General features: G+C 38.3%; 1 protein-coding gene across 1 annotated transcript in view; it reads left to right on the forward strand.

Moving 5' to 3' along the window:
* Positions 1–27,091, forward strand: part of LOC122675629 (EGF-like and EMI domain-containing protein 1) — a 638,499-nt gene that overhangs the window by 531,454 nt on the left and 79,954 nt on the right. Inside the window, exons 10-17 of the mRNA XM_043874600.1 lie at positions 567–689; positions 2,751–2,873; positions 3,243–3,428; positions 5,315–5,446; positions 9,370–9,498; positions 10,929–11,057; positions 15,230–15,364; positions 18,963–19,094. Coding sequence (XP_043730535.1) covers positions 567–689; positions 2,751–2,873; positions 3,243–3,428; positions 5,315–5,446; positions 9,370–9,498; positions 10,929–11,057; positions 15,230–15,364; positions 18,963–19,094 — 1,089 coding nt within the window. The remainder of the gene's footprint in view (positions 1–566; positions 690–2,750; positions 2,874–3,242; positions 3,429–5,314; positions 5,447–9,369; positions 9,499–10,928; positions 11,058–15,229; positions 15,365–18,962; positions 19,095–27,091) is intronic.

The raw sequence follows: 27,091 nt of genomic DNA on the forward strand, positions 1-27,091 counted from the left end.
ATATTCTGTAATTTAACACATAATGTTTAAGATGCTTGTCTGTGCTCTCTTTGAATTGCCTTTAACCACTTGTCTTCCCAGTCCTGTGAATTCTTTTCCTTGGGAGCATTCTTTCATCCAAAGCTCTTAGAAGAACACACGCATAGGGGCCTAAGACTGCCTCCTTTTTGTAGCCATTATTCACTCAATGGAATATTTTAGCTCTGCTTCTCAAGCTGTTTTTTTTTTTTTAATTGTTGTTCTTCAGGTTCTGTGTGTATTCAGCCAGATTGCTGTTTAAACAGGAAAAATAGCAGAGAGCTCTTTCCCTGTGCTTTTAAATGCATTTGGAGATTATTTACATGCTTTTCAAATAAATGCTAGGCATAGGAGAAGCATGTCAGAAACATTGATCCAAATGCAAGCCTCATTCTTTTTGTGTTATCATTTATTCAGTGTCTGTAGCCTGAGAAATAGAAAATAATTAGTAAAATGGTTTTAATTTAGAAGTGGAGCTTATCAGCATCTCTATAGGTGAATTAAATTCCTATCTCTTAAATAACAAAAATATCCTTTCGCCCCTTTAGACCTTGATGAGTGTGACACTGGAGAAGCCTGCTGTGCCCAGTTCTGTATCAACTATTCAGGAGGCTATGAATGCAGTTGTCGGGAAGGCTTTCAGATCAGTTCTGATGGTTGTGGATGTGATGGTAAATTCCTGAGCTCTAACATGAAATCCGTGATGTGATGGGGCAATCAATGGAGGAATATCTGAGGCAGAGGGTTAGGGTGAGAAAGGCTTTCACCTTAAAGAAACTTGGATCTCTGTGGTCCAGCCACATACTATTGTATGAACTTTGGTGACACTAAGTGCTCTGAGCCTCAAATCCTCATCAGTAAAGTGAAGACAGTTATGGGGTTACTGGATAAATTAAGAAGCCTAATCAATGTAAAGGGCCTGCTACTGTGATTGACATCAAGAAATCACTCAGCTAAAAGTAGCTATTATTATTATTATTATATTCATTGGTTCATAATCCCTTTTACCTAACTTAATACACATAGGCAAGTGAAAGATTCCAGCAAGCCATAGCATAATGCTATAGGAGTTGCTTTTGGTAATCTTGACTGGAAACTGAGTTGATTATTGAAAGTCATTTTAATTAGACAAGAGCAGCAAAAGGATTGCCAGTTTGAGCCATAGTATCAGATTCCTTTATATATCTGATGTTAATCTAGCTAATGCACGCTTCAAGATGAGTTATTCTATAATTTTCTAACTGATTTGTTGCTTACCTTTTAGAGGATTTCTAGCTGACAGATAAATTTTTATAATATCATGAAAGTGAAAGTGAAGTGAAAGTGTTAGTCACTCAGTGGTATCTGACTCTTTGCAACCCCATGTATGTAGCCCACCAGGCTCCTCTGTCCATGGAATTCTCCAGGCAGGAATACTGGGGTAGGTTGCCACTCCCTTCTCCAGGGAATCTTCGTGACCCTGGCATTGAACCCAAGTCTCCAGCATTGCAGGCAAATTTTTTAGCATCCGAGCCATCAGGAAGGCCCCTATCATAGAGGAGTTTGAACTTAGTAAATTCACATTTTTGTGAAGGGCTCATATAAGTCATTGCTAAAAATTACTTTACCAAGTTTACCCTAAATATATAATCTTTAAATTTTTATTTGTGGTCATTATTACCATTATTTTGAACCATATTTTTCTTGAAATCAAAGATGAGAATATTGTTATCTATTTCAATAACAGTCAAATTCCATAAGAAGACTTTAATGCCCCAGAGAAAATAGTGTTTCTTGGATTAAAGAAGCAAATTCTTAAATTCTGTTGAGGATGCTAGGTATGTTTCTTCACGTAGATGCCAAACTCCCCAGCCCTGCAGTGTCGATAACAACAAAGAACATACAACTATGATATCTATATATTCTAAACACAGTAGAACATATTACTACTTACGCCTCCCATCCAATTAACAGGGCCAAAAAAAAATTGAATTTCATGTACCATCTGCTGTTAAACAGAGTGAGCCAAGAGATGATTATATGGCGAGAATATACATACTTGGGTACACACATCCAAATGGAAAAGGTGTCTACAATCTGAGGCCAGCCTAGAAACTCAGTTTCCTAAATGACCTTTTAGAATCATGAACACATTGACCAAAGCCTGGGCTTGGAGGTGAATTTAACACCAGTAAGTTGTATGAGATCTAAACCTAGGATTCTTCCATCTCTAAAATTCTCCACAAATCATGTACAAAATTATGCATTGAGTAAATGCTTTGCCATAGATGTTGAATAATTCAAGAGTGAATGAACATTCTGCTAAATGATACACAGCCTGAGACTATGTAAGTTTGAAATTCTTCATCAAAATCTTATGAATGAGATCTCAGAAAGACATTGTCTATGCATATGGATAAACGATGGTAAACTTGGAAATGAATAAAAGGAAAATAATTGGCAGGATATTCTTGAGGAAGAATTTGGGGTCAGGGAGATCCCCTGGAGTAGGAAATGGCAACCCACTCCAGTATTCTTGCCTGGGAAATCCCACGGACAGAGGAGCCTGGAGGGCTACAGTCTGTGGGGTCGCAAAGAGTCAGACACGTCTGAGCACACCGCACGCAGACACACACATGTTCTGCGTAGCAGTACTTTGTCATTGGTTAATAGAGGTGACAAATATGCCCATGAGTTCATAATGTCTATTTTATCTCCACACCGAAGAGCAGACATTGTTTGAATTTTCCTAGATGTGGATGAGTGTCTGGATGTCAGTATCATCTGTGACCAACTGTGCATCAATTCTGTTGGAACCTATGAGTGTTCTTGTGAGGAAGGCTACCAAATTGGAAGCGATGGGAAAACTTGCATCTGTAAGTCTCTGTGAAGAATTCTTTCAAATCTCTTCTAAATGACTTCAGCCCTTGTCTTATTCTTCAGGAGCACGGAGACCATATATTCTTGAAATCAACCTGTCCTCCCCTTTCTCTCTTCACAGACTAAGATCTTTTCTTTTCCCCTTTTATTCTCCCTGTGGCCGTTTCCACTCTGTGCTTGCTGTGTCTCACCTTCATTTACAATAGACTGTTTGAAATGGTCTTCTCAAAGACTTTTACCTTTCAGCTGCCCCCTGCCTTGGCTATCTAGTTCAAACTCTTCTCATTTCTCTCGTCAACCCTTGCTCAGTTCTCCCTTCTTTTAACCAGCATGTGGAATCCAAGCATTTCTCTGTGTGGTCTTAGCTTTAGATGATGAACTAGAGGAAGAAGAAGAATTAGACATTGTGAGGTTTCCGGGTCTTCTATTCAAGAGCCCACCTCAACTGCTTCCTTATGTGGCCACCTCTCTGCCTCTCTCCCATGAAGATGAAGACAATGAGGAGGAGAGACAAGATATTCCAGGAGAACTGACTGATTTGCACAGTGTTGGTGGGTAAATGAACATGTTTCATTATAATCACCTCTTCCCTCTATTTTTAGATAATTCACAGAATTTCTTTTATAGACAATTTTGTTATCAATATTTAATGCCAAATAAAAGTGTTTTAATGTGATATTGACAAGATACATGGGACCAAAATTACTTCTTCACAGCTCCCTATCAAATCCATCATCTGTTATCTTTCTTCCTTTTGCCAATAAAGGGTTGCTATGTATATATGAATGGACAAGGTGGTGCGGGGTGATGGAAATTTGATACAGTGAAATGGAGTTGAAAAATATATTTGAATTAGCATTGTGGAGACAAGAATTGGGGCCTTTTAATTCTAACAGTTTAAACTCAACTAGAAGTCATTTTTGTATAGTTAAAATTTACTTCAAATAGCCTGAAAATCTAGATCCTTTTTAAATTTTAAAATGCAGAGAACCAATGGTTCAATATGCTCAAATGGACCAAGAAAAAATATCTTTACAAATGTGCACAGTTTTTCTTATATATCCACTCAACAGAACTCAAGCATCAAATCACTTCTGATCAAAATAAATTAGCATAACTTCTTTCAAAAGTAACAGTTTGCAGCCAGCCTGCTGCTGCTTTTTCTTTTCTTTGTAAGACAGAACTGCTCTTTTTGTTCTTCCTGTATTCCTCGTATTTTAAGAGCATCAAAGCTTAATGATTGCCTTAGAATGCTTCCAGTAAAATGAAGATTTGTTTATATGTGATGGTCAAACATAACATCAGTAATTGCATCTACATAAAGATAGAAGTGCTTTAATGTTTCTTAATCAAGCTTCTGATACTTGGGCTACTCTGTATCTGAACTGAAATAGTTCAGGGCTACCAGGGCAGTTAGGACTTGAGGGCCAAGGTCTAGAGAGAAGAGACATTCAGACAAGTGAGATGGACAGTCTGTGCTACATTTCGCCTTGAGCCATTTGCTAACGCATGGGCAGTGCAGACAGAGAAGCCAGGAAATCTACAGATAGCTGCTAAGAGGGTGAGGAGCTAACCACAGTTACCAGCAGTTTTGTGGTGCTAGGAGGCAGACTGAAATTCAGAATCTGCCAAGGTAGAGAAACCTCGCTAAACGTGACAGGCTTTCAACTGGGACATCTGAAAGACCCCATTGTGAAATGGGCAAAACTTAAAAACTAGTGAACCCACAATATGACCGAGTTTCATAAACATTATATTGAATGAAAGAATCTTGATATCAAAGAGTGCATACTTACGATTCTATTCATACAAAGTTCAAAAATAAGGGGAAATATTCCATGGCAGTATAAATCACAATGGTGCTTAATTTGTAAGGCTAATGATTAAGAGTCATCAAATCACCTTTGATTTTTTTGTGATGCTGGTGATAATCTTTATCTTCATCTGGGAGGCTTTTACATGGGGTTGTTGACAATGTGGGGGAAAAGTCTGAAGGGTACATTTGAGTTTTGTGCATTTCTTTACCTGTATATTAAATCTCAGTAAAAAGGCTTACTTGGAAAAAAAAGAAAAAAAATTGTATAAAAAAGCCTAGAAGAAAACACACACACACACACACACACACACACACACACACACACACACACTAAAGTGCCGGGAACATTATTTCTGTGTTCAGAAATCAATGGTAATTTCTTTTCTTTCTTTCTTTTTTTTTTTTTTTATACTTTCTTAAAGATCCTAAGTATTTTTTAGGGATTACATTCCAAGGTCTGTTTTAAAAGGTATCTCTTTGCTTTATTATTTTTTTCTGTACTCTTTAGAAAATGTGCTCAAGGAGCATGTTTATTTGTTGGGGTAAATAAAGGGTTTCATCTCCATTTTCAGTGATGTAGATAGTACATGTAGGGTTCACTAAAACGGCGTCTCATTCCAGTTTGTTTAGATCACACCTTTGGACAGGACTGCAGTTTGAGCTGTGAGGACTGCATGAATGGAGGCCGATGCCAGGAAGGAAAGAGTGGGTGTTCCTGTCCCAATGGCTGGGGAGGCATTCTTTGTAATGAAAGTAAGTAATACTTTGGAGCATTGGTGGAGGGTGATGAATTCTCCTTTTACTGCTGGTGAAATACTGGTGATGAGTTCTTTACATGTGTTCTCCCCAAAATGTTTTAACAAGATTAATGGTTGATATGGATGGGAAACCAATTTATTCGTTGTGCACAAAGAATGTCTATGAAGCACTGAGGTTTCAAACTGAACATGTGATTAAAATGGGAAATTTTGTGTTCCCTGGGAAACTTGATGTGCTATCTCTTGTTTATCCGTTGAACATGAAAGTTAATAAAGGATCCTAATATCCTCAGCCTGTAAAAATCCCTCCATTTAAATAAATCATTAGGCCCTGGCAAGCTACTCCCTGTGAAGAAAAAAAAGAGTAAAATGATTTGTGTTATGAAGTATAGTTAATGGAGCTGCTTGGCTGTTGCCTCTTTTTGTTTGTGTTTTCTTATCTTTTTCTTTAAAACTTACGTAAGTATAGGCAATGACAATTTTAAGATTTTTATATAAGCCTCTCATGAGTTAATGTCAGTGATTTGTACAATAATACCTCCAATAAATGTTTTCCTTTATATTTTAAAGGGAGGTATATTTGCAGGTGCTATAACTGCCACGTAATAAAACTCAAATTTATTGACTACCTTTATTTCCTTTTTCTCTTTTTAAATTTCTCTTATAAATTTTTAATAAAAGAGTTTTCTTTGTGAATGGCTTGGAAGATGGTATGAGCAGATTTTTCTTTTGAAGCCCCTGAATATGGGAAGAAAGAGCACAAATATTGTTTCTACTATGAAATATAAAAGAAGCAAAACCTGGATTATAACATAGTGAAGTGGTTTCCCCAGAATTACTAGTTAGACTGCTGAGGACTTTCCTCAAGCATCACTCTGATCTTGTCTCCCTGCTGCCCAAACAGCTTCAGAAGTGTCCCATTTCCTGATACATAAAGCTTACGCTTCTAATCTAGTCACTGACAACCATCTATTCTCAGGCCCTCATAAATCCTTCTCTCTTTTTATCCACAGATCTGACCAGCTTATTATTTCCAGCAAACTAAACTACTCACTACTTAATGCTTTCTACTTTTCAGCTTTGTGCCTTTTGCTAAACTGCCATCTTTGTCCATTGCCATTTATGGCATGAAGCTTTATTTGATGACCCTAGTCTAACAGCCATTTATATTTCTAGTGGGTTTAAAGCCTCTCTCTCTCCTCTTTGTCTATTTGTCTGTCTGTCTGTGTCCATCAGATTCAAGTTAGCTATGCTCCTCTTCTATTTCCCTTGCTAGCTTGGGAGCTTATTTACATGTTTCCAAATTGGAGGCTCCAGTGCATGAATGAATGAAGCTTTGTATTGAGACTCCAGCCATACTGATCGGCCACTTGGTATAGTCAACTATATAAAATGGATCAAATAAATTTGGGACTTCCCAGGTGGCTCAGTGGTGAAGAATCTGCCTGCCACTGCAGGAGACACAGACTTGATTCCTGAGTTGGGAAGATCCCCTGGAGAAAAGAATGGCAACCCACTCCAATTTTCTTGCCTGGGAAATCCCACGGACAGAGACTGGCAGGCTACATACAGTTTATAAGATTGAAAAGAGTCGATACCACTGAGCGACTAAGCACACACACACAAATCAATCTTGTTGCATGACTATTAGGAAGTAAATGTTAATACCCCTTATTGTAAATTTTGTTGGTAAATATGTGTCTTCCACACCCTTGATCCATAACATGTTAGCATGAGAAATAAAAGTAGAAATCTATTGCAAATCCATGAGAATAAAATATGTCTGACACAAAATTAATATACAAATGTTGAAAATGAACTTCCTGATAAAATGAAAATAACACAACCCCTTCTTTGGTTTTGGAAAAACTTGAGATTCTTTAAGTGTTCACATGGTCCTATAAAGGGTAGTCTGGCCCTGAAAGCAGAAATTTATATCTTCTTTCATTTTTTTTCTATAAAAATTAAAACAGAGCAATCCAAATTGGAAAGAAAAAAAATCATGATCACTAAATCTTTAACAAAAAGGGAAAGTGAGGATATTTTCTTAAAAATCCCTGTAAACTATAAAAATGGAAATGACCAATCATTCATCACTAATATTTCTAAGAGTACCAGCTCTTCTTATGTAGCAAGAGACATACAAAAAATTCTTCAGGGATCTGGAAAGTTAGTTTTCCCATTGGTTAGATCTTCTAACCCAGTATCTTTAGTGGTCTATAATGAAAATGTCTACTCGGATGTTTTAGGAATTTCTCCAAGTAGTTACAAAGGAAACAACTGAAAAATTACTACATATTAATTTTAACAGCACACTTTAGGACTCCATTTCTTTTAAAGAGATTTCACATTGACAATCTTCTTTGTTATTGTGAGGGATCTCTCCAGTAGAAAGAGAAGACTAAAGTATTTTCATATAACAAATGAATGGACTATGTATTACATGGAAGGGAAGATTCATGACTTTTTCCAAATCATCCAGCTATGGTTTGGGACATGTTTGGTTTCAAGTTTTCTTCTCTAGATAAATGCTCTCTTTGATGTTAATGAAATATTTAGCAAATCCATGATCCCCTGGATTAAGAAAGGGCAACCCACTCCAGTATTCTTGCCTGAAAAATTCCTTGGAGAGAGGAGCCTAGCCCTGGGGTTGCAAAGAGTCAGACATGACTGAACACTCACATGCATGCACACACTCTGTGATACCATATTCTTTTTGTGGGAGAGAAGACCCTGATGCTGGGAGGGATTGGGGGCAGGAGGAGAAGGGGACGACAGAGGATGAGATGGCTGGATGGCATCACCGACTCGATGGACATGTGTTTGAGTAAAATCCGGGAGTTTGTGATGGACAGGGAGGCCTGGTGTGCTGCAATTCATGGGGTCGCAGAGTCGGACACGACTGAGTGACTGAACTGAACTGAACTGAAGCAAGTGATGGTGTTGGTGTGCTGATGAAGATGCCTTGCTGTAACCCAGATACTGTGCAAGCTACTTAAACTTCCTTAGCTTCATTTTCCAGATGTATATATATTTAAAATGTGTAGTCTTTAGTTGCTATAAAAATTCAAAGACTTACTACATGTAAATTAGTAATGCAGGTCTCAACCATGTCTGTTGCCAGTTTATTTCTTTATTACTCCTTTTTTTCCCCTTTCCTGTTCCTTTCCTTGTCATAGTAACCACAGGCTTGGAAGCAAAGAAAAAAGTGAGTTAGAAATCAAGTTTCCATATTAGCATCTGGAATGGTGTAGGGGGGGTGGATAGAGGAGGTAATAAAAATGTAGTTTTATAGTATTTAGCCAATGATGATAAAATGTCAATTTAAATGGCTACTGAAATGATCTCAACAGCTGTACTTACTCAAGCTTAAAATCATAGGCATTTTCCACACCGTGTTTATTTTTAATGGAATACTAAGCACTTCCCCCCAAAACAGCAAACCAAAGAAAACAATTGCTTGTCTTCGTCAGTCTTGGATGGTGCAGAATACCTTGGAATCCTCAAGATAGTCTTAGTTACATTCATTTCTGGTTAAAAACACATGGCTCTTCTTTCCTACATTTTCTTCCTATTTTTCAAAATGGAAGATGCAATTTGTTTCTCATTAGGGTTAGTGACATCTATACAACAAAAATGTTTATGTAGTTCTGAAAAATGTGAGGGTAAGAGTTTAAGGAGCAAGGTAAATTTTGCATGTAAACCTTGTTAGCAGTTCTCTGGTCAGCATCATTTTAACTACCTGTACCAGTAATTCCCCCAGGAATGATGAACAGGCCAGAGATGACTCCTGCGTCTGCAAGTTACAGAGATTTTAATTACCGAGAATCAATTCTAATAGACAATCTTTTTCCCCTCTCTATTTGTGTCACAATGACAGTATTACACTGCATATTCACCTTCATGTTTTCTTCATAGCTCATTCCCCAGAGACCAGTGTGAGAGAGTATGATGACATCTGTGATTGTCAGAATGGAGGCACCTGTTACCCTCTGACTGGGCGATGCAAGTGCCCCCCAGGGGTTCATGGGAAAACCTGTGGAGACGGTAGGAATGTCTGGTCCTGTGAGACAACTCTTTAAGTTCTTGAGGTTTCTAATAAGAAATAGAATAAAAGCTGAGTCTGTATTTTTCAAGGTGGGCTTTTCTGAAGACATAAAGGGCTGTGTGTGTGTGTGTGTGTGTGTGTGTGTGTGTACACAAGAGCACACAATTGCTTTGACTGATAAATGCATAACAGAACAAAATAAGTGGTACTTAAATCTCCAGCTGTGATCCAAGCAGGATGAATCCTGATACAGATAAAGCCTTGTCTCATCCACTGAGCAAAACGTTGAGTTTGTGTGTGCAGGTTTGCACACAGGGGCTGGGGTGAATTGATTTGCTCTGCATACTAAAAGAAAGAAGAAAATGAAGCTCTTTGGACAAATCAGGGAGGATGTGAGATAAAAACCAGAAAAAGAAAGGAGAGGAGAGAGAGAGGAGAAATGATGCACGAAAAACTTACGAAATACCCATCCAATGAGTGCTGTGTGTGGATTTTTCATAGAAACCAATCAAGAAACCACATTTTCTACATGGGCTGATAAAACACACAAAAAGAAACTGCTTGTACAGTCCCAGGAGCTGAAAGCAGAGAGTCATGAAGATGTCAGTCTTCAGGGATTGCCAGAAATCATGGAGAGTTTATTAGATTTCACAGATTGTAGAACTGGGGAGATAGAAAAACCAAGTTTGCTCTCTGAGAGGTGCAGGAAGGCTCATGCTCACACCCTAGTTATTTATCCACCAATTTTTATTCATTTATTCAAATATATGTATTAAGTGTTGCAAGACACTGTGCCAGGCTTTATGATATGTTAAGAAAACAAAAATGAAACAGACCCTGGCCCTTCCTCATGGAACTTATAGTCTTGTTCAAAGCAGATATAGGTTACACATGTTGGTAGGTATTTCAGGTTAAATCTTGCCGTGTGCTTGGAGGTTGAACCATGAGGGCCATGCAGACTGTGTGAGCAGGAACGACTTGTAGAGAAGTGACCCTTAAGCAGAAGCGTTCAAAATGAGGAAACATCGAGCCAGGCAAGAGAGAAGGAAGAGCGCTGCAGACTCAGGGGGCCACGTGTGACCCGACTCACAAGGGAGAAAGAATGGGGTGATTTAGGGGTGCCTGAGAGGGATCTGCTGATGGAGCCGAAGTCAGGGAGATACTAGTGCAACATAAGGTCAGCCAGCGCAGGGGCTCATTTCTTCTTACATTTGGAGTTACATTACTGACAGCAATGGCAAGTCATTGTAGAATTTGGGGCAAATGATATAAAATCATAGGGGTAGTTTTTAAAAGATCTCTTTAGTCTCTTGATTAATCAGATTAGAAACATCTTACCTTTTGCAGTCTCCTTATCTTACGTAACAATAGCTCTAGTGAGGTTTGCATGTGGGCAAATATTCACTTTGTTTGTCTTTCTACCCTCCAGGATGCCCAAAAGGATTCTTTGGGAAGAATTGCAAGAGGAAATGTAACTGTGCCAACAATGGCCATTGCCACAGGGTATATGGAGCCTGTGTGTGCGAGCCAGGGCGCTATGGGAGGTTTTGTCATTTGAGTAAGTCTGAGGCACTAAATTTTCTCTGTGTGTGAAGCAAGAAAACTCAGAAAATTACTGAAAATATTTAATGTCAACTTAAAGAAACATCCAGCATCAGAGTTGTGAACTTAAGTTTTAATCAAGGTCTTGCTGAAGACTAGAGCCCAGGAGACAGCCACTCAGTTCCCAGGAAACTGCTCCAAGGAAGTAAGGGAGAAGCCAATTTATTTACATATATTTGTATCCTCCCTTGAGCTTGCCAGGTGGCTCAGTGGGTAAAGAATCTACCTGCAATGCAGGAGATGCAGGAGACACGAGTTCCATCCCCGAGTTGGGGAGATTCCCTGGAGGAGGGCATGGCAATCCACTCCAGTATTCTTGCCTGGAGAATCCCATGGACAAAGGAACCTGGTGGACTATAGTCCATTGGGTCACAAAGAATCAGACATGACAAGTGCTGAGTGCACATGTGCACACTAGCTGCCCATACTCATCTCATTTAATTTTAGGGTTGACTTAATTGGTACCACACCTGTTGTGTGATATTATACATTATTATTTATTTATGTAAAGTAAAATGCCTTATATATTATTAAGGAGGAAGTGCAATAATATGAAATACCCTGTATATTTTTAGTGTTATCACCAAGTTATATAAATCCATCTTCTGTAAATATTTTAAGGTAATTAAAAAAAAAATAAGACTCTACTAAAAAAATGTATGTTGTTGCTCAGTTGCTAAGTCATGTCTGACTGTGTGTGTGTATATATATATATGTATATATAAACATGTTGATAAAAGAATCTGGCTTTTTGAAATTCTTCCTAAGATATGCATCTAACCATCTAAGGGCATGTTTTTCCAAAGCACAGAGTGCCTCATCGTGTTTTTCATCCTGAATTTCTCAGAGTTTACTGTTCATAAGCAGCTTCAATGGGTTAGGACTTAACTCTTGTGGAACAAAATGGTGAGCAGCACATCTTTGTTCTGTATTTACATCAGACAAAGGAAGAAAGTAAAAAGCATAGTGTATTTTATACAGTCATATTATATACATATCACAATTTTTGTTTTAGTCTTTATTTAGCCTCCTTACATTATAGAATCTATATTTTGATGAGTGAAAAAAAAATATTCTGAAGTCTTTTTCCTAGTTAGTGTTTACCTTACTTATTGAGAGGAAGATGTTAATAGTTCATTTAAGTGGACATTCCACACTTTACGGAAATTAAACATCAAAAATCCAATACACTGAGTTCTAGTGCAAAAGAAAATTCCCTAAAATGTCTAAATCATGCTGTTCAGTTTTTATTTGTGACCAGCAATCACATACTGCCAAAGATGCAAGAAAACACAATCACCAGGAAGTGTTTCAGCTCATCAGTAACTTCTAAGCTCTCTCCTACTGGGACAGCTCTGGGTGCCCACCTTAACATCCCACCTTGAAACTGTGCAAGTCCTTGTGAACCTGAAACCCGTCTGCACCTCACTCTCCCACCTATTCCATAGTCACACCTTTGAAAATCCTTCCTGAGTGAACCTCAGTAATACCATGACCTGTGTAAAATATCAGAGACCTTTTAGAGTCCTACATTGTATTTTTAGTTGAATGTCCATGGACCTTATCTATTTTAGAAAAGGCATACCCCTTAAAAACAGAACAAGTAGTGAATTCTCCAATAAGAGAGCCAGTGAAGGCTTCATTGAAAAACAAGTCTAGGTCCAAAGCTCCAAAATTTTGACCACCCAATGGGAAGAGCTGACTCATTGGAAAAGACCCTAATGCTGGGAAAGATTGAGGGCAGGAGGAGAAGAGGGCAGCAGAGGATGAGATGGTTAAATAGCATCACTGACTCAATGGATATGAATTTGAGCAAACTCCAGGAGATAGTGGAGGACAGAGGAGCCTGGTATGCTACAGTCCATGAGGTCACAAAGAGTCAGATATGATAGCAGTGAACAGCAACAGCATGAGAAAAGGTATGCACAAGGAACAGAGAACCAAAGAGGAGAAGACATGGGCAAATGAGAACAATGCAGGTGCTGACGGTGTATCCCAAAGCATTGGATACCTCCTAGAACAAACCTAGAAACAAAGATAGCATAATTTCTGTTATTGTTCCAAGGTAAGAGGATTCACCACATTTTAAAGTAATAATTCTTTAATTTTTCATAAGCTAATATCAGATATTTTGGTGAAAAACATTAAAATCATAACTCATCTGCTCAAAAATTTAAAAAGCAGATGGTGGTGGTGGCAATGGTGGTTAGCATTTGGAATGTGATCCTCTTTAGAAAACACATACACATTCCAGGTCTTCAGGACTCTTACTGCTCAGACTTGAGGCTTCATTTATTAATGCCATTTGCCTGGCCCTAAGAGGCTTGAATTTGCAATCCTACGTTAGTTTTCTAGTCCTGTCACAGTGAAGTACCACGAATTGAGTGTTTTAAACGACAGAAATGTATTGCCTCCTAGTTCTGGAGGCTGGAAGTCTGGGATCAAGGTGCTGGCGGGCCACATACATTCCTCTGCAGGCACCAGGGGAGGAACCGCACCAGGCCTCTCTCCCCTAGCTTCCTGTCCCGAACTCCAGTATTCTCATGGCATTCTCCCTCTGTGAGTGCCCCCTGTCCAAATTTCTCCTATTGATAAGGACAGGAGTCATATCAGACTATAAGTCCAGCCCACTTCAGTATGACCTCATCTTAATGAATTATGTCAGCAGCAGCACAATTTCAAATATGACCTCACCTTAACTAATTATATCAGCAAAGACATAATTTCCAAATGTGGTCACATTCTGAGGTACTAGAAGGAAGTACTTAAACATGTGCATTTTTGGAGGACATGTTTCAATGCATGGCAAACCCTGAGAAAATGCTAGATTGCCAACAAAAAATTTCTTCTTCCACTTTTTCCTTTTTTTCATTCCCCAGTACTATGTTCTTAATATACTCAATTGTCACATTTAAGTATTCCATGGTATGAGTTGTCCACTGAACCCCTGTTCTGCAAGCTGAACCAGAAAGAGTAGGGCCTGGAAACCAATCTAGGAAAATGAGCACTGGAGAGTGGCAAGAAGTCCACATCAAGGAAGACAATAGCTCTGAAAGCTGCTAGGGGTTGGGGAGTCTAGGAAAAAACTCAACACTTAGAAGATGCAGGAAGGATGAGGAAGTATCATCCAAATAGGATACTATTAACAGTGAAAAGGGGCCCTGTTGATAATTCTGTTCTGCTTTAGGGGGTAACTCTGTCCCTGGTAACTGAGACAAAGACCACCCTCCATAGTGGATTGTAACCACCACTTCAGATTACCTCTGCTAATAATAGCACAAATTAGCAGATGCTCATAATTTCCATCTATCAAGAAAGTCAAGTGGTTTTTTTTGTTCTTACCAAGCAATTTTCCACAGCAAAGCCTATACAGGTATATAATATAATTTGAGCCTGGAGGGCACTTGAAAGATCTTTTATTTGAGTCCCTTAGACTCCTCTAATGTGGGAGAAAAAAATTGTCAGTTATATTTTGGAAAGGAAATTGAAGCACTATAACTCCTCAAAAAGATAACTAAGATAATTTTACGTTTTCCTGAATGCAAAGGTGGGACTTTCTCAAATTAGAATTCCTGTGCTGACTAGCATAACTAAAACTCAACAGCACGGGGAAAATGATGAAGGAAAGGGAGGCACCATTTGCCAAAGATGTGGCCAAGATAATGGTGCTGTCAGGATGAAGGTTTTGGGTCATCTACATGATGTAGAATTATTGCAGATTACCATATAATGAAAGGGAATGAAAACAGTGGCGAGCCTTCCCGTCAATGCTTGTCTATCTATCATTGCCAAGCTGTGAAAGGATGGATATGGGGCCTGGCAGGCGTCAGCAGCCTTTGGAGAATATAAACTACAGGCACCAATGGAGCACATTGAGAAGCAATTTCTCTCCCAGAAACACCAAAGCCTTTTAAGTAGTTCAGGCTTCACTGTTCACATCCAGTTGCCAAAAAGCACATGAATTGCTTGATTTGAAAGACATTTGTTTCCCTATTTTTTTGGCAGCCAGGATGATCCCCTTGTTTTTCCCATAATCAGGCCCCACAGAACTACATGCCTGTGCACTCACAATGTAAAAGGAACAAAGCATGGATTTCAGGTGACCGCTTTGCCTCAATCTGCTTGCAGACTGTCCCAAGGGGGTCTACAGAGCTGGCTGCTCTTCAGAATGTCAGTGCGTGGAGGAGAACACCCTGGAATGCAGTGCCAGAAATGGCAGTTGCACCTGCAAATCTGGTTACCAAGGCAACAGATGCCAGAGAGGTACAATCGGATGATAAATTTTCTTTCTTCTCTAATAACAATGCTCAGCTTTGGTTTAGCACCCTCCGATCATTAATTAGTTACTCCACCCTACCCAGGTCCTTGGGAAATCAGTAAACTTTATCAATCCCCTATTTGCAGGTGAGGAAACTGAGACAGGGGGGCAATAAAGCCATTTAACCTTGTCTTCTTAGCCTGTGATGTTAGCTGTCCCCTTGCTGGCTTGAGCAAGGGACGAAAGATCACATTGCAGAGAATCTTATCCTAAGAAGATGAGAGCTGGCCAATCACTTCTTTGAGCTGAGTTAATCAAGTAAGGGCTGCTAACTTTCAGAGTGAAAGAATCATCTTCTTTACATCTAAAGCTGGACAGCTCAAACAAATGCAGTGGAAACCATAGAAGCATTTTGAAAATTTTAAACATGATTATTAGTGTGCTCCTTTCTGAAATCTCTGTGAATAATTTCTTTGTAAATCTATAAATACGAAAGTTTGTATGCAGCATAATTCCAATGATAAGTAACATGTATAGATACATGCATGTGTAGGTGCATGTAAAATTTGGAAAAAGGTATTCCAAGATGTTAGTAACAGCTCTCTCTGGATTGTGGACTCAGGGAATGCTTCTCCTAAGGCATCTGCGTGGCTGTCTCATTTTCTCAAAATGGATTGTGTTACTTTTTTAGTGAATCTTGTCAGTACCATGCCACTCAAAATTGCAACCTGCAAGTCTCCTTGAACTTTTGTATTTTTCCAAAGTGCTTACCATCATCTAACATACCATATTTTCTAATTATTATTATGTCTAATGTTTATTGCCTGCACACTTCCTACTGGAAGCTGAGTCCCAACAAGGGAAGGGTAGCTATTTATTTATTTTTTACCAAAGTATCTCCAGACGACTAAAACAATCAGGGCATATAGAGGTTGCTCAATAATTACTATATTTTCTTAAATAAATATATAAACATGATTCAATAATTTTTATTCTTTTTCTCTTTATTCTCTTTATTCTTTTTCTCATATTATACATTATGAATTAAGCAGTTCTTACTATTTTATTTAAGGGAAATTATCACAGTGTTTATTTCCTTTTAGCACATATTAGGTCTGAACATATAAGTACGGTTATCACAACTAATGGCAAGTGTACTTTTTGCCTGTGAAGTGACCCAAAACAACCTTGTTTAAAATCAGGAGGCAATGATAGATTTGAATGGAAACCGTCATACTATTGGGTTCACTTACAGAGGCTGGGCCTGGGGTGGAAGGTTGTCCTTGACTCTTGTATATTACACGTTGCTGTTACATTATCATCTTCACAGGGTCTGCAGGGTTTGTCCAAGCTGACTGAAAGGGAATAAGGGTCTTCCGGGTTGACCTGTGGCTGTGGACCTGGTTGTGGAACTAGAGTACGTAAACAAGATTTTGTAGAGATTAGGGCTTTTTATGCAGCTGGAGGGACTTTCTAGGTAATGAGGAAGAGAACCCGAGGGAACAGAAGGCTGACATTATACAAATGCATTGAACATGGTATAAGAGTGGGTCCCATTCCAATACCTAAACCTCCTTCTGCTTCAACTGATTTTATGAGTCAGCCCCTCATTCATTTCCCTACTAAAGAAGTTGTACCCTAGAAGTCAACACATGGGAGACAATATCATATATACACACCTGGGTAAATTTAATTTATTCTGATAACATTTTCTCAAAGCAACTGCTGAATATACTATATTGGAAAATGCTTTTGAGATTCCCACTGTGAAGGAAAATGAGTTGAAAGTATATGTAAATCAGCAAAATAGAGAGGTCACCATAGTCTCAGGAAAACATATTATTTTTTAATCAGATAACTTTGTCCAATTCTGATATTTTTGTCTAACCACAAAATGAAATTATGACTCAGACTGGAGCGGGTGAACAGGATCACCATGATTGGCAGCTAAAATGAAGGCAAGAAAAGCTCTCCAAATGTTGTTCATGATGAAAATCAGGCCTGTTGTTCTTCTTTCTCTTTTTTCAAAGAGTGAAGTAGCCCAAGTGCTCCTAGAGCCAGGCGTATCTTTAAAAATCTTGACTCCAGACCTGTGTCTAGATTGCAGATGAATGGTTAATTAAAGACTAAAATTGTTTCAATGGCACTAATGAACAGTGCTCTCCATAATCAGCACCGGGCCTTATTTAGCCCATCACTGATGACTTTTAAGAGCAGTAGAGCTGGTTTCTACACTAATCTGTGAAATAGCGAAAAAGAGAGAGAGGAAAAAAAAATCAGCGTCTTTGCCTTGCTTTGATTAGTTTGTAGCCTGGGGTATTTTGGACCCCAGGTGCAAACAGACTTGACTATGGAGGACTCTGGCCCAGCAAGTCTCTTGTGTCTCTCTAAGGAGGCCTGTTAAGCCTTTGTGTCACCATTAAAAGGACCGATTTTTCTTAGACTAGTTCCATATTGATGAAATTTTGAACTCTGATGGAACCCTAAGAGCTGGTTAATTGACATGAAAAGTGCTGAGTACTAGTAGTATCATCACAGAAGTTGGGTGTAGTGACTGAGAGCACCAATTTCAAAAGCCAGTTCTGATTCCAATACTGACATTGCTACTTATTAACCGTGACCCAGAATAAGTCACTTAACCTCTCCAAGTCTTAGTTTCTTATGTAAGTGGAGATAAAGTTGCTATGTCATATAGGGATTTTTATGAAAATGTCAGCTAATTTATGTAAAATGCTTGGCACAGAAGAAGTGATCAATAGAAGCCAAGAATGGTATGAACATCCTAAAATAATTAATAATTCTGTTATTCAGAAGCTCTGCCCAAGACTTGAAGATACTTGATAGCCAAATTTGGTTTTATGTAACTTTCTATAATTATCACATGTTTAAGAAAGTCTCACTGTTTTCCCTGTGTTAAAAGCATGCTTTCCACCAGGTTTCAAATTCCAGTGGTTTCAATGGAGACTGAAACCTCTAACTGAGCCCTCAGTGGTCCCTGCAGTATCAGCCATCCTTTTCTAGTTCAAGAACATTCAACAAAGCAGCACAAGTCTCTCTGTCTCCCCCTTATACATTGCACAGTCTTATAAAATACAGAAATTACAAACCTCTGGAATGATTATTCTGGCTTAGAAAATAAGCAAAGACTGGGAAAAGAGGGTTCAGGTGGAACAAATCCCAAGCACTCCACCTTCCAAGCTCCCTTTATAAATTATATCTCATTTCAGATCATGTTCTGTGCAACTGCCTCCAAAAATATACATCAAAATTGCTTCCATTGTTACAGTCTGAGAAACCACGTTTTCAGCAAAAAGCCAGCCTCTGTATGTGTGTTTCCAAAGTGACAAGATATGGCCTCAAGTTGATTTCTTCATGGAATATTTTGGAAGTGTGATAAATCCTTAGGAGCTACTCTGAATGCTTCTTTCTTTGCAGCTCAGTCACACACACACACACACATACACACACACACACACACACACACACACACACACACATTTTCCTACTCATTTAGGCAACAGCAGAAATCTGGGACCACCTTGAGATTTATTACAAGGTGGTAATAAATAGCTCCTTTCTTTCTTTCTTGTTTTATTTTACAAGCCTGCCCTGATGGCCTCTGGGGACCAGCATGCCAGTTCTTCTGTGGACCCTGTGAGAATGGAGGTCAGTGCAACAAAGAAACTGGAAACTGTGACTGTCTTCCTGGTTACATGGGAAAAGCCTGTACCCTATGTAAGTTATTAACCTAGACTAGATGACCAGCAAAGTTATTAAAGTTGCTAGCTTTATAAATGCTTTTTCAAAACTGCTCTGTGAGCTACAGTGTAAGAGTGTATGTTCTAATTATCTATTATATTGAAAAACCTCAATATTTGGTACCAAATCCTGCCAACAACAACTTTGATTGTTTGGACTGATAAGATGATTCTCCCTCTTGTCTCACCTGCAGTCACTAGTGGCTGCTTCTAGCTAGTAGATCAGCTGGGAGCAGGGATATCCAGCCTTTCCTGTACATAGCATTTACACAAGGTTACCTTTGTCGTTGTTCAGTTGCTAAATCATGTCTGACTCTTTGCGAGCCCGTGGACTACAGCCTGCCAGGCCTTCTTCTCCCTCACTATCTCTTGGAGTTTGCCCAAGTTCATATCCATTGAGTCAGTGATGCCATTCAACTATCCCATCCTCTGTCGCCCCCTTCTCCTGCCCTCAATCTTTCCTAGCATTAGGGTCTTTTCCAATAAGTCACCTCTTCGCATCAGGTGGCCCAAGTATTGGAGCTTCAGCTTCAGCATAAGTCCTTCCATTGAGGATTCAGGGTTGATTCCCTTTAAGATTGACTGGTTTGATCTCCTTGCTGTCTAAGTGACTCTCAAGAGTCTTCTCCAACAGCACAGTTCAAAGGCATCAATTCTTTAGCCCTCAGTCTTCTTTGTGGTCCAACTTTCACATCTGTACATGACGGCTGGAGATTAGCTTGGGCTTCCTCAAAGCATCACAGCCTTAAGACAGCAATCTAAGAAAGAGCATCTAAAAGTGGAAAAGCGGAAACTACAATGTCTTCAAAAGCCTACCCTTGGAAGCCACACATAGTTACTTCTGTCACTTTCTGTTAGTTAAAGTAAGTCATAAGGACAGCCAGATTCAAGGGGAGGAGAAAGAGATTCTGCCTCCTGATGAGAGGAGTAGCAAAATCTCATTGCAAAAGACCTGCAAGCTAGGAGATATTTGGAACCCATCTATCATAACATACTATTTAAAGTTATACTGAAAGGCACTTTAAAAATCTGCTAGACTGTATTTCTCATTCTTGTCAGAGTGGGAACAGATTAGAGACTGATAAAAAGTGATTAGTCAAACTGAATCTGCTTCAAAGAGTGTGTAGAACTACTACTTTGCTATCTCCTTTTCTGCTTGTAATTCTTACATAACCTCTGTTAACCCTGCCTGTATTGCCTTTTCTACTTCATCCACCATGAAACAGTTACTTGAAAACTTGAGAAAGGCTGTGGGCTGGATGGTAACGACGGTATTTTTATGTTACTATTTCAAATGTTTCTGATCAAGGTTAACAAAAGTCTAGTGTTTGGATTGTCTATGATGTTATGAGATGTGAACATTGATCTGAATTAGCTGCTAGTGCTTAGAATTTTCTATAAACAAACAAGCAAATAAAACCGGAAACTTAAATGTAAATATAAAGTGTAACATTAGGGTAGTATTTAGCACTTAGCTAATCATCTGATCATTTGGGAAAATGCATGACTGCCCCCAAGGATAACCCTCAAGCAAGAGTGATAGAACAAGGTTGTTGCCTGATGATTTTTCTAGATATAACTAGATCATTTGTACTTTAGGACTGTCATTCTGGCACTGTTGACAGCCTTTCAAAAGGTATAAATTTTGCTAGTGCAGCAGTTGGCTATCCCTAACCTACTTGTTTCCTTTAAAAAAGCTTAAAGGTAATAATTTACATATTCAAAAGGTAGTAGCTTGCTATTTCCAAAGTGAAGTGACATTTTCTCTTGTCTAACTCAATTTTAATGAAATAATTATTAAACAGATAGTGATATATCTGTTTCAATTGTTAGGTGATATAAATAGACTACTTAGAAACAAGGAGAGAGAAAGATAAACTGTTCATTCTTTAAAATATTAATTTTAATTGTTATGTTGCAACTATCTTCCAGTCAAAGATTTCAAAACCAAGGAGAATATATTATGAAAGTCCCAAGAGATTTTTAGGTGACAATTCTAACTTTATTGGCAATCTGATATATGAGATAATAAATTGATTTGGATAGGCAAAAATGTTCCCCAACTTCTAGACCAGTTCAATTTTAATGTTATATGCTATTATCTGATTTTACAGGCACAGATAGAAACACAAATTATATAATAATCCTAATAGGATATTTAGGAAAATGAATGGAAACAAAGCATAAGACTCATTAAAAATGCTTCATGTACTCCACAAGAAATGTGTGTGGCATTTTAAAAAGGGGTTTATGTTTGAAAAAACACATATATATTTTTATATATACTCTGAAAATGGTGCTTACGGAATTTTAAAACTTAGTTATTCTGCATAATGAACTGTAAAAATACTTGTAGGCTATACAAGGTAATATGTTTTAAAGGTAGGAGAGACAAAAAGCATTTCTAAAGATATTGACTTTATATAAATTCCAATTATTAGAAGTTATAAATACAAATACTTGGGCAAAATAATTCCATTTTAAAAGAGTTGCTTTCACTGTGTGAGAAAACTATCTGAATTATGGTAGACAATACATTTTCTTTCTTCTTGCTAGCCAGTATCAGGGTTAGTGACAGTTATGGTTGAATAGACACTCACACCCTCTTGATGAGAGCGTACCATCTCTGTGAAGGTTTAGTCTCATATATCAGGCCTGTTACCAAATAATCTCAGAAGTGATCCCAGCTTTTTCTTTATCCCAGTATTATTTCTACTAGCTAAAGTACAAAATAAAAGTAACCTAAGTAGCCACGCAGAGCAAGAATGAGTAAACAAATCCTATAACACATCAGTGGACTATTCTGAGGCCATTAAGAGTCATGCTTTGGATGAATGTGTAACGTTGGAAGAATTGACATTAAATATACATTAAAAGTTGTATATAGAGAATGCTCCAAATTTGTAAAAAACCTGTACACATGTATGTGTGTGGGAAATTGTAGTAGAAAGGACAGCAGATGTTAGTAATGGCCATCTCTAAGGACTATTAGTGAATATTTTTCTCCTTTTTACATTTCTGTCTTTCCCATATGTACTTCTTAACTATTTTTCTCCTTTACAAGGGAGAAAATGTATCATCTTCAGACCAGTCACACACTAAACACGTAAGATAGTTGTCTATTCTTAAAGTATCATCTGGTGGTCTTGCTCCTGCTGCTGCTGCTAAGTCACTTCAGTCGTGTCCGACTCTGTGCGACCCCATAGATGGCAGCCCACAAGGCTCCCCCATCCCTGGGATTCTCCAGGCAAGGACACTGGAGTGGGTTGCCATTTCCTGTCCCCATATAGTGAAGATGTGTGTTCTTCAGTCCAATTGATCTTGTTGCTCTTTAAGATTGTTTTCTCCTGTTTCAGATGAGGTGGGTATTGAGCATAACTTGACAATACCACTAAAATGCTTTTAAAAAATTAGTAAATGTTTCCTCTGGACACTTCACTTCCCTTTTTTCAGAAATCCCATTTTCTTTCCCTCGGTCATTGTTATTACTTCTCTAAATTCTGCCATGATTTCTTATGAGTGTTTACAAAACAGACCCCTTCACTATGAAGAAGAGAAAATTAGAAGAGGATAAGGGAGAAGATACTGAAAGGAAGATGTGTATGTGTGTGTGTGTGTGCGCCGTCCTGGTTGTGTCCAACTCTTTGCAGCTCCATGGACTGTAGCCCGCCAACTCCTCTGTCCGTGGAATTTTTTAGGCAAGAATACTTTTGTGGGTTGCCATTTCCTACTCCAAGGGATCTTCCCAAACCAGGGATCGATCTGCATCTCTTTCATCTCCTGCATTGGCATCACTGTGCCACCTGGAAAGCCCCAGGTAGGGAGATACCAATTCCAAATACAACTTTTAAATGTTATATGATCAAACAAGTTTTATCAAATATGATCAAATATCATGAAATGATGATTCATCATGAGATGATGATGGTCAAAATCATTAAGTGCCATGAAAACCCTAATAAAGACAGGTGTGAACCTTCTGTAAACAAATTGATAAATGTTTAACTACTGATTCTCTAAAATATAAAAACCCTGTTTTGGTTCATTTGACAATTTCCTGTGTAATATTCCCACCAAGGTGATTTTAAGCAACCAATGTGATGTCAACTGTCTCAGAAAATTCCCCAAAATTTAACAGGTTGCATATTAACCATTGGCTTTCCAAGCTGGTATTAACAGCTCCAGTGTACCAGTGGCTGGCAAATAATTGTAGTCTGAAAATTCTTAGAAGTCTGAAAATGAAAGTGAAAGTTGCTCAGTCATGTCCGACTCTTTGCGACCCCATGGACTTTATAGTCCATGGAGTTCTCCAGGCAAGAATACTGGGGGGGTAGGTAGCCTTTTCCTTCTCCAGGGGATCTTCCTAACCCAGGGATCGAACCCAGGTCTCCTGCATTGCATGCAGATTCTTTACCAGCTGAACCACAAGGGAAGCCCAAGAATACTGGAGTGGGTAGCCTCTCCCTTCTCCAGTGAATCTTCCCGACCCAGGAATCGAGCCGCAGTCTCCTGCATTGCAGGCGGATTCTTTACCAACTGAGCTATCAGGAAAACCCTAGAAATCTGAATGATTTCTTAATCTTTACTTTCTGTTTTAATATTAAGAATTCGTAACTTTTCAGGTGTTGATTTTTCCTGTTTCTAAGCAGGTGACTAAGTTGACATTTGGGTTGAATTAAATTAACCAGCAAATAGCTTCAACCAACAAAAATTTTGCTATCAAGCTAGTCTATTTTATTTTTGGAACAAATATTATTTAGCTTAATAGATTTGAGATTCAAAAAATAGACCAAAAATCATTGCATTGCTTTATGTGTAGATTCATACCCCTTATCCTTTTTCTCTCAGTTCATGTAACTGGAGTATTAACTCAGATCATGAGGAAACAAGTGGCCCCTCCAACAACCTCTAAGCTGTTTCCAACTTCCTGTAACATACCTACCCTAAACTAGGGCTAGCATCTCCTTTTTGACATACTGTTATATAAGAAAAAGATGATTATCTAAGGTAGAAAAAAGAACACTTGTAAAGTAAAATAAGATAAAACAAACAAAAAACTATTAGAACAGTTTTGAGTGTTAAGCATCACCAGGCCCAAAGAGGTGAGGTGCGATAATATACTTCCAACCTCTCCAAAGCAATCCTCAATTTGATTTTTAAAGTTGCTATAAAATAAATTGTATTTAAATAATACATCTCCCATCCTTCCCAGCAGTGAGATGCATATCCTTTACCAAGCTGCTTCTCGGCAGGCGGTCCAGCCTGATGAAGTATCAGCAAAATGTCAGCTCCCACAGAGAGGTGGGACCAGAGGCGACACTAAAGCAGTGACAGGCCTTTCAAAAAGCTATTGTGCAAATTCAGTTTTAAAATAGGGATGTGGCTGAGGGCTGATGGGCATGTCATTACCAATGCGCTCATCTCCGCATCGTCTATGGGAACGGAAGAGAGTCACAGTGCAGTGAGAGAAGAGCTTTACAGTGAAGAGTGGCAGGTCCCAGGGCTGCTCTTTCCCCTGCTTTCATCAACTTCCATAATGTCTCAGATCTTTTTAAAAACATTCGACCTCTTGTAACTTTATAACCCTAAACAAATTACTGTTGCCTTACAAAATTCCATAAAGAGTTTTAAGCCCATCATAATGTGGCTGTTCTCACCTGTATCCCACATACCCTTATCATTCCCCCAAGCACCTGTGCTTTTAAACATGGTGCTGTTACTCATTGTTCTTCCCCCAAATAATTTTTTTTCTTCCTTCATTTTTGTTGCCTGATAAAGTATTTCAGGGATTTTTATTTTTCAGTGTATGTAAACAAACAAACAAAACCACTAAATCCCTTCATTGCCCTATGTAGCATTGCCCATCACAGTGTATTATAATTGTCTGTTTATACATGATTACAATGATCATTCATTTTTTGTATTCCCCAGCTCTTGGTTTACAAGGGATGCTCATTAAAAATTTTCTAGACTCAATTAAAGAACATTCTTGAAACTTAGTAGAACAGTTTGGAATTAAAGTTTCATAGAAATAATCCATCGAGTCAAAAAAAGACGTGAGAAACAAAGTTTATGGAACTGAAAAAAATATTCACTAGCCTAAATAAACCAGATTGAATTGTTAGAACTTTAAAGATAACAGCAGGGGTGCAAGGAGAAGGAAAGCTTTTGCCCAGCACCATAGCTTTGTTGGTGCCCCATTTCTGAAAGAACTTTTCAGAAGAAGATTTTTGCAAAGATTTTAATGAATAACAACACCAGACACCGATGAAGTTTTTTGTGGTTCTTTGCTTCTTCTCAAGATGCTAGATTTATGCTTTTCTGTACTCACCTCCAATGTATGCAATCATTTCTTCTGAATATAACAGAGCCACATTAGAATAGTGAATAAATGTCTGTGGCATTTAGTTTTTATAAACAAAAGGGGTTTAACTAGATAATATACAATATATGATATCCATGTAATAATATATAATGCAATATGTAGTAAGTAACACTATACAATAGCTATAGGTATATGCTGTATAATAAATTGATAAATAAATAAGTGATAATAAATAAATAAGTGATAATAAATTGCTAAAAGCTCATGCTAGTCAAGTGCTATTTGTGTGTTCACTGTATACGTCTTTTTCGTCAATGTGTGTGTGTGTGTGTGTGTGTGTGTGTGTATGTGTATGCTCAGACATGTCTGACTCCCTGTGACCCATGGACTGTAGCCTGCGAGGCTCCTCTGGCTATGAAATTTTCCAGGCAAGAGTACTGGAGCCAGTTGCCATTTCCTACTCCAGGGAATCTTCCCAACCCAGGGATCAAACTTGCATTTCCTGTGTCTTCTACATTAGCAGGGAGATTCTTTACCACTGATCTACCTGGGAAGCAATAGCCCCATTTTATGAATGAGGAAGCTAACTCTAGGAAGAATTAAGTAACTTGTCAGGAGTTATGTAATTAGTAACTGAGAACTAGATAAACAATAAAGTTCATGCAAATGCTAGATATAAGCTGAGACTATAGTTATTGATGTTAAATAGTGTAGCTGCCTGCTTGTAAAAATTTAAAGAAAATAGAGGAAAATGATGAAAAACTTAAGAAGTCAGGAAGTTTCATTAAGGTTGTCCTTTATTTTTTCTTTTTGACCTCATATATGTAGGTTGACAGACATAGCCAAGAGCATTGTTGAAATGTCAAGTGCCATAGGAGCCTATGCTCAATTTAACAATGGAGGGAGGATGTTTTTTGTTTGTCTGTATGCAGCTTGTCCAACTTATTTCCACAACCTAAGCTGCCTGCTCTACCACATCAGTAATGATAGTTCTCAGCAGGACCTTGATACCAGCCGGTGTATCTGCCTGTCCAACTGGACTGAGCCTGCCGACAGAAGCTGTAAATCAGAAGCAGATTATAAGTCCTATTCATCATCTAACATAAATAATGACCCAAAGAATTTTCTTTGCATTTTGCACTTGCTGAGTGGTCTCAGTGTTTTGTGTTTTTGTAGATCTAAACTCTAAACAGTGTTTAAAATTCTCTTTGTGTGTTGGTAAATATAGCTGACTAGTTGCCTACTGTAATCCATGATTACTCTTGCTGCTTGCTTCCAGAGCCCTAAATTGAATATCTGGCAGAGCACAAAATAAATTCTTATTTCTACACAGTGAGTCATCAAAAAGTTCTACTTTCCAGTACACACACCTTTCATATATATAGATACACAGACCCTTTGTGTGTTATTAGTTTTGTTTATGGTCCACTGTGTTTTGGAATTTTTTATCTACTATGACTGAATATTTAGTTTTACTTGTTGAACGTGTATTCACTCTAGTGCTATAATTTTTTAGTGTTTAAATATAAGGGCCAGTATGACATGAAGAATACTTTATGTTCTAATTTGTTTTGAAGTATGACTGTGTCCAGATGCAATTATTTCCTTCATAAGCAAACATCTTGTAAGTCCTGACCTTTTATCTTCTC

Source organism: Cervus elaphus, chromosome 19 (assembly GCF_910594005.1).
Source record: "Cervus elaphus chromosome 19, mCerEla1.1, whole genome shotgun sequence".
Taxonomy (NCBI): domain Eukaryota; kingdom Metazoa; phylum Chordata; class Mammalia; order Artiodactyla; family Cervidae; genus Cervus; species Cervus elaphus.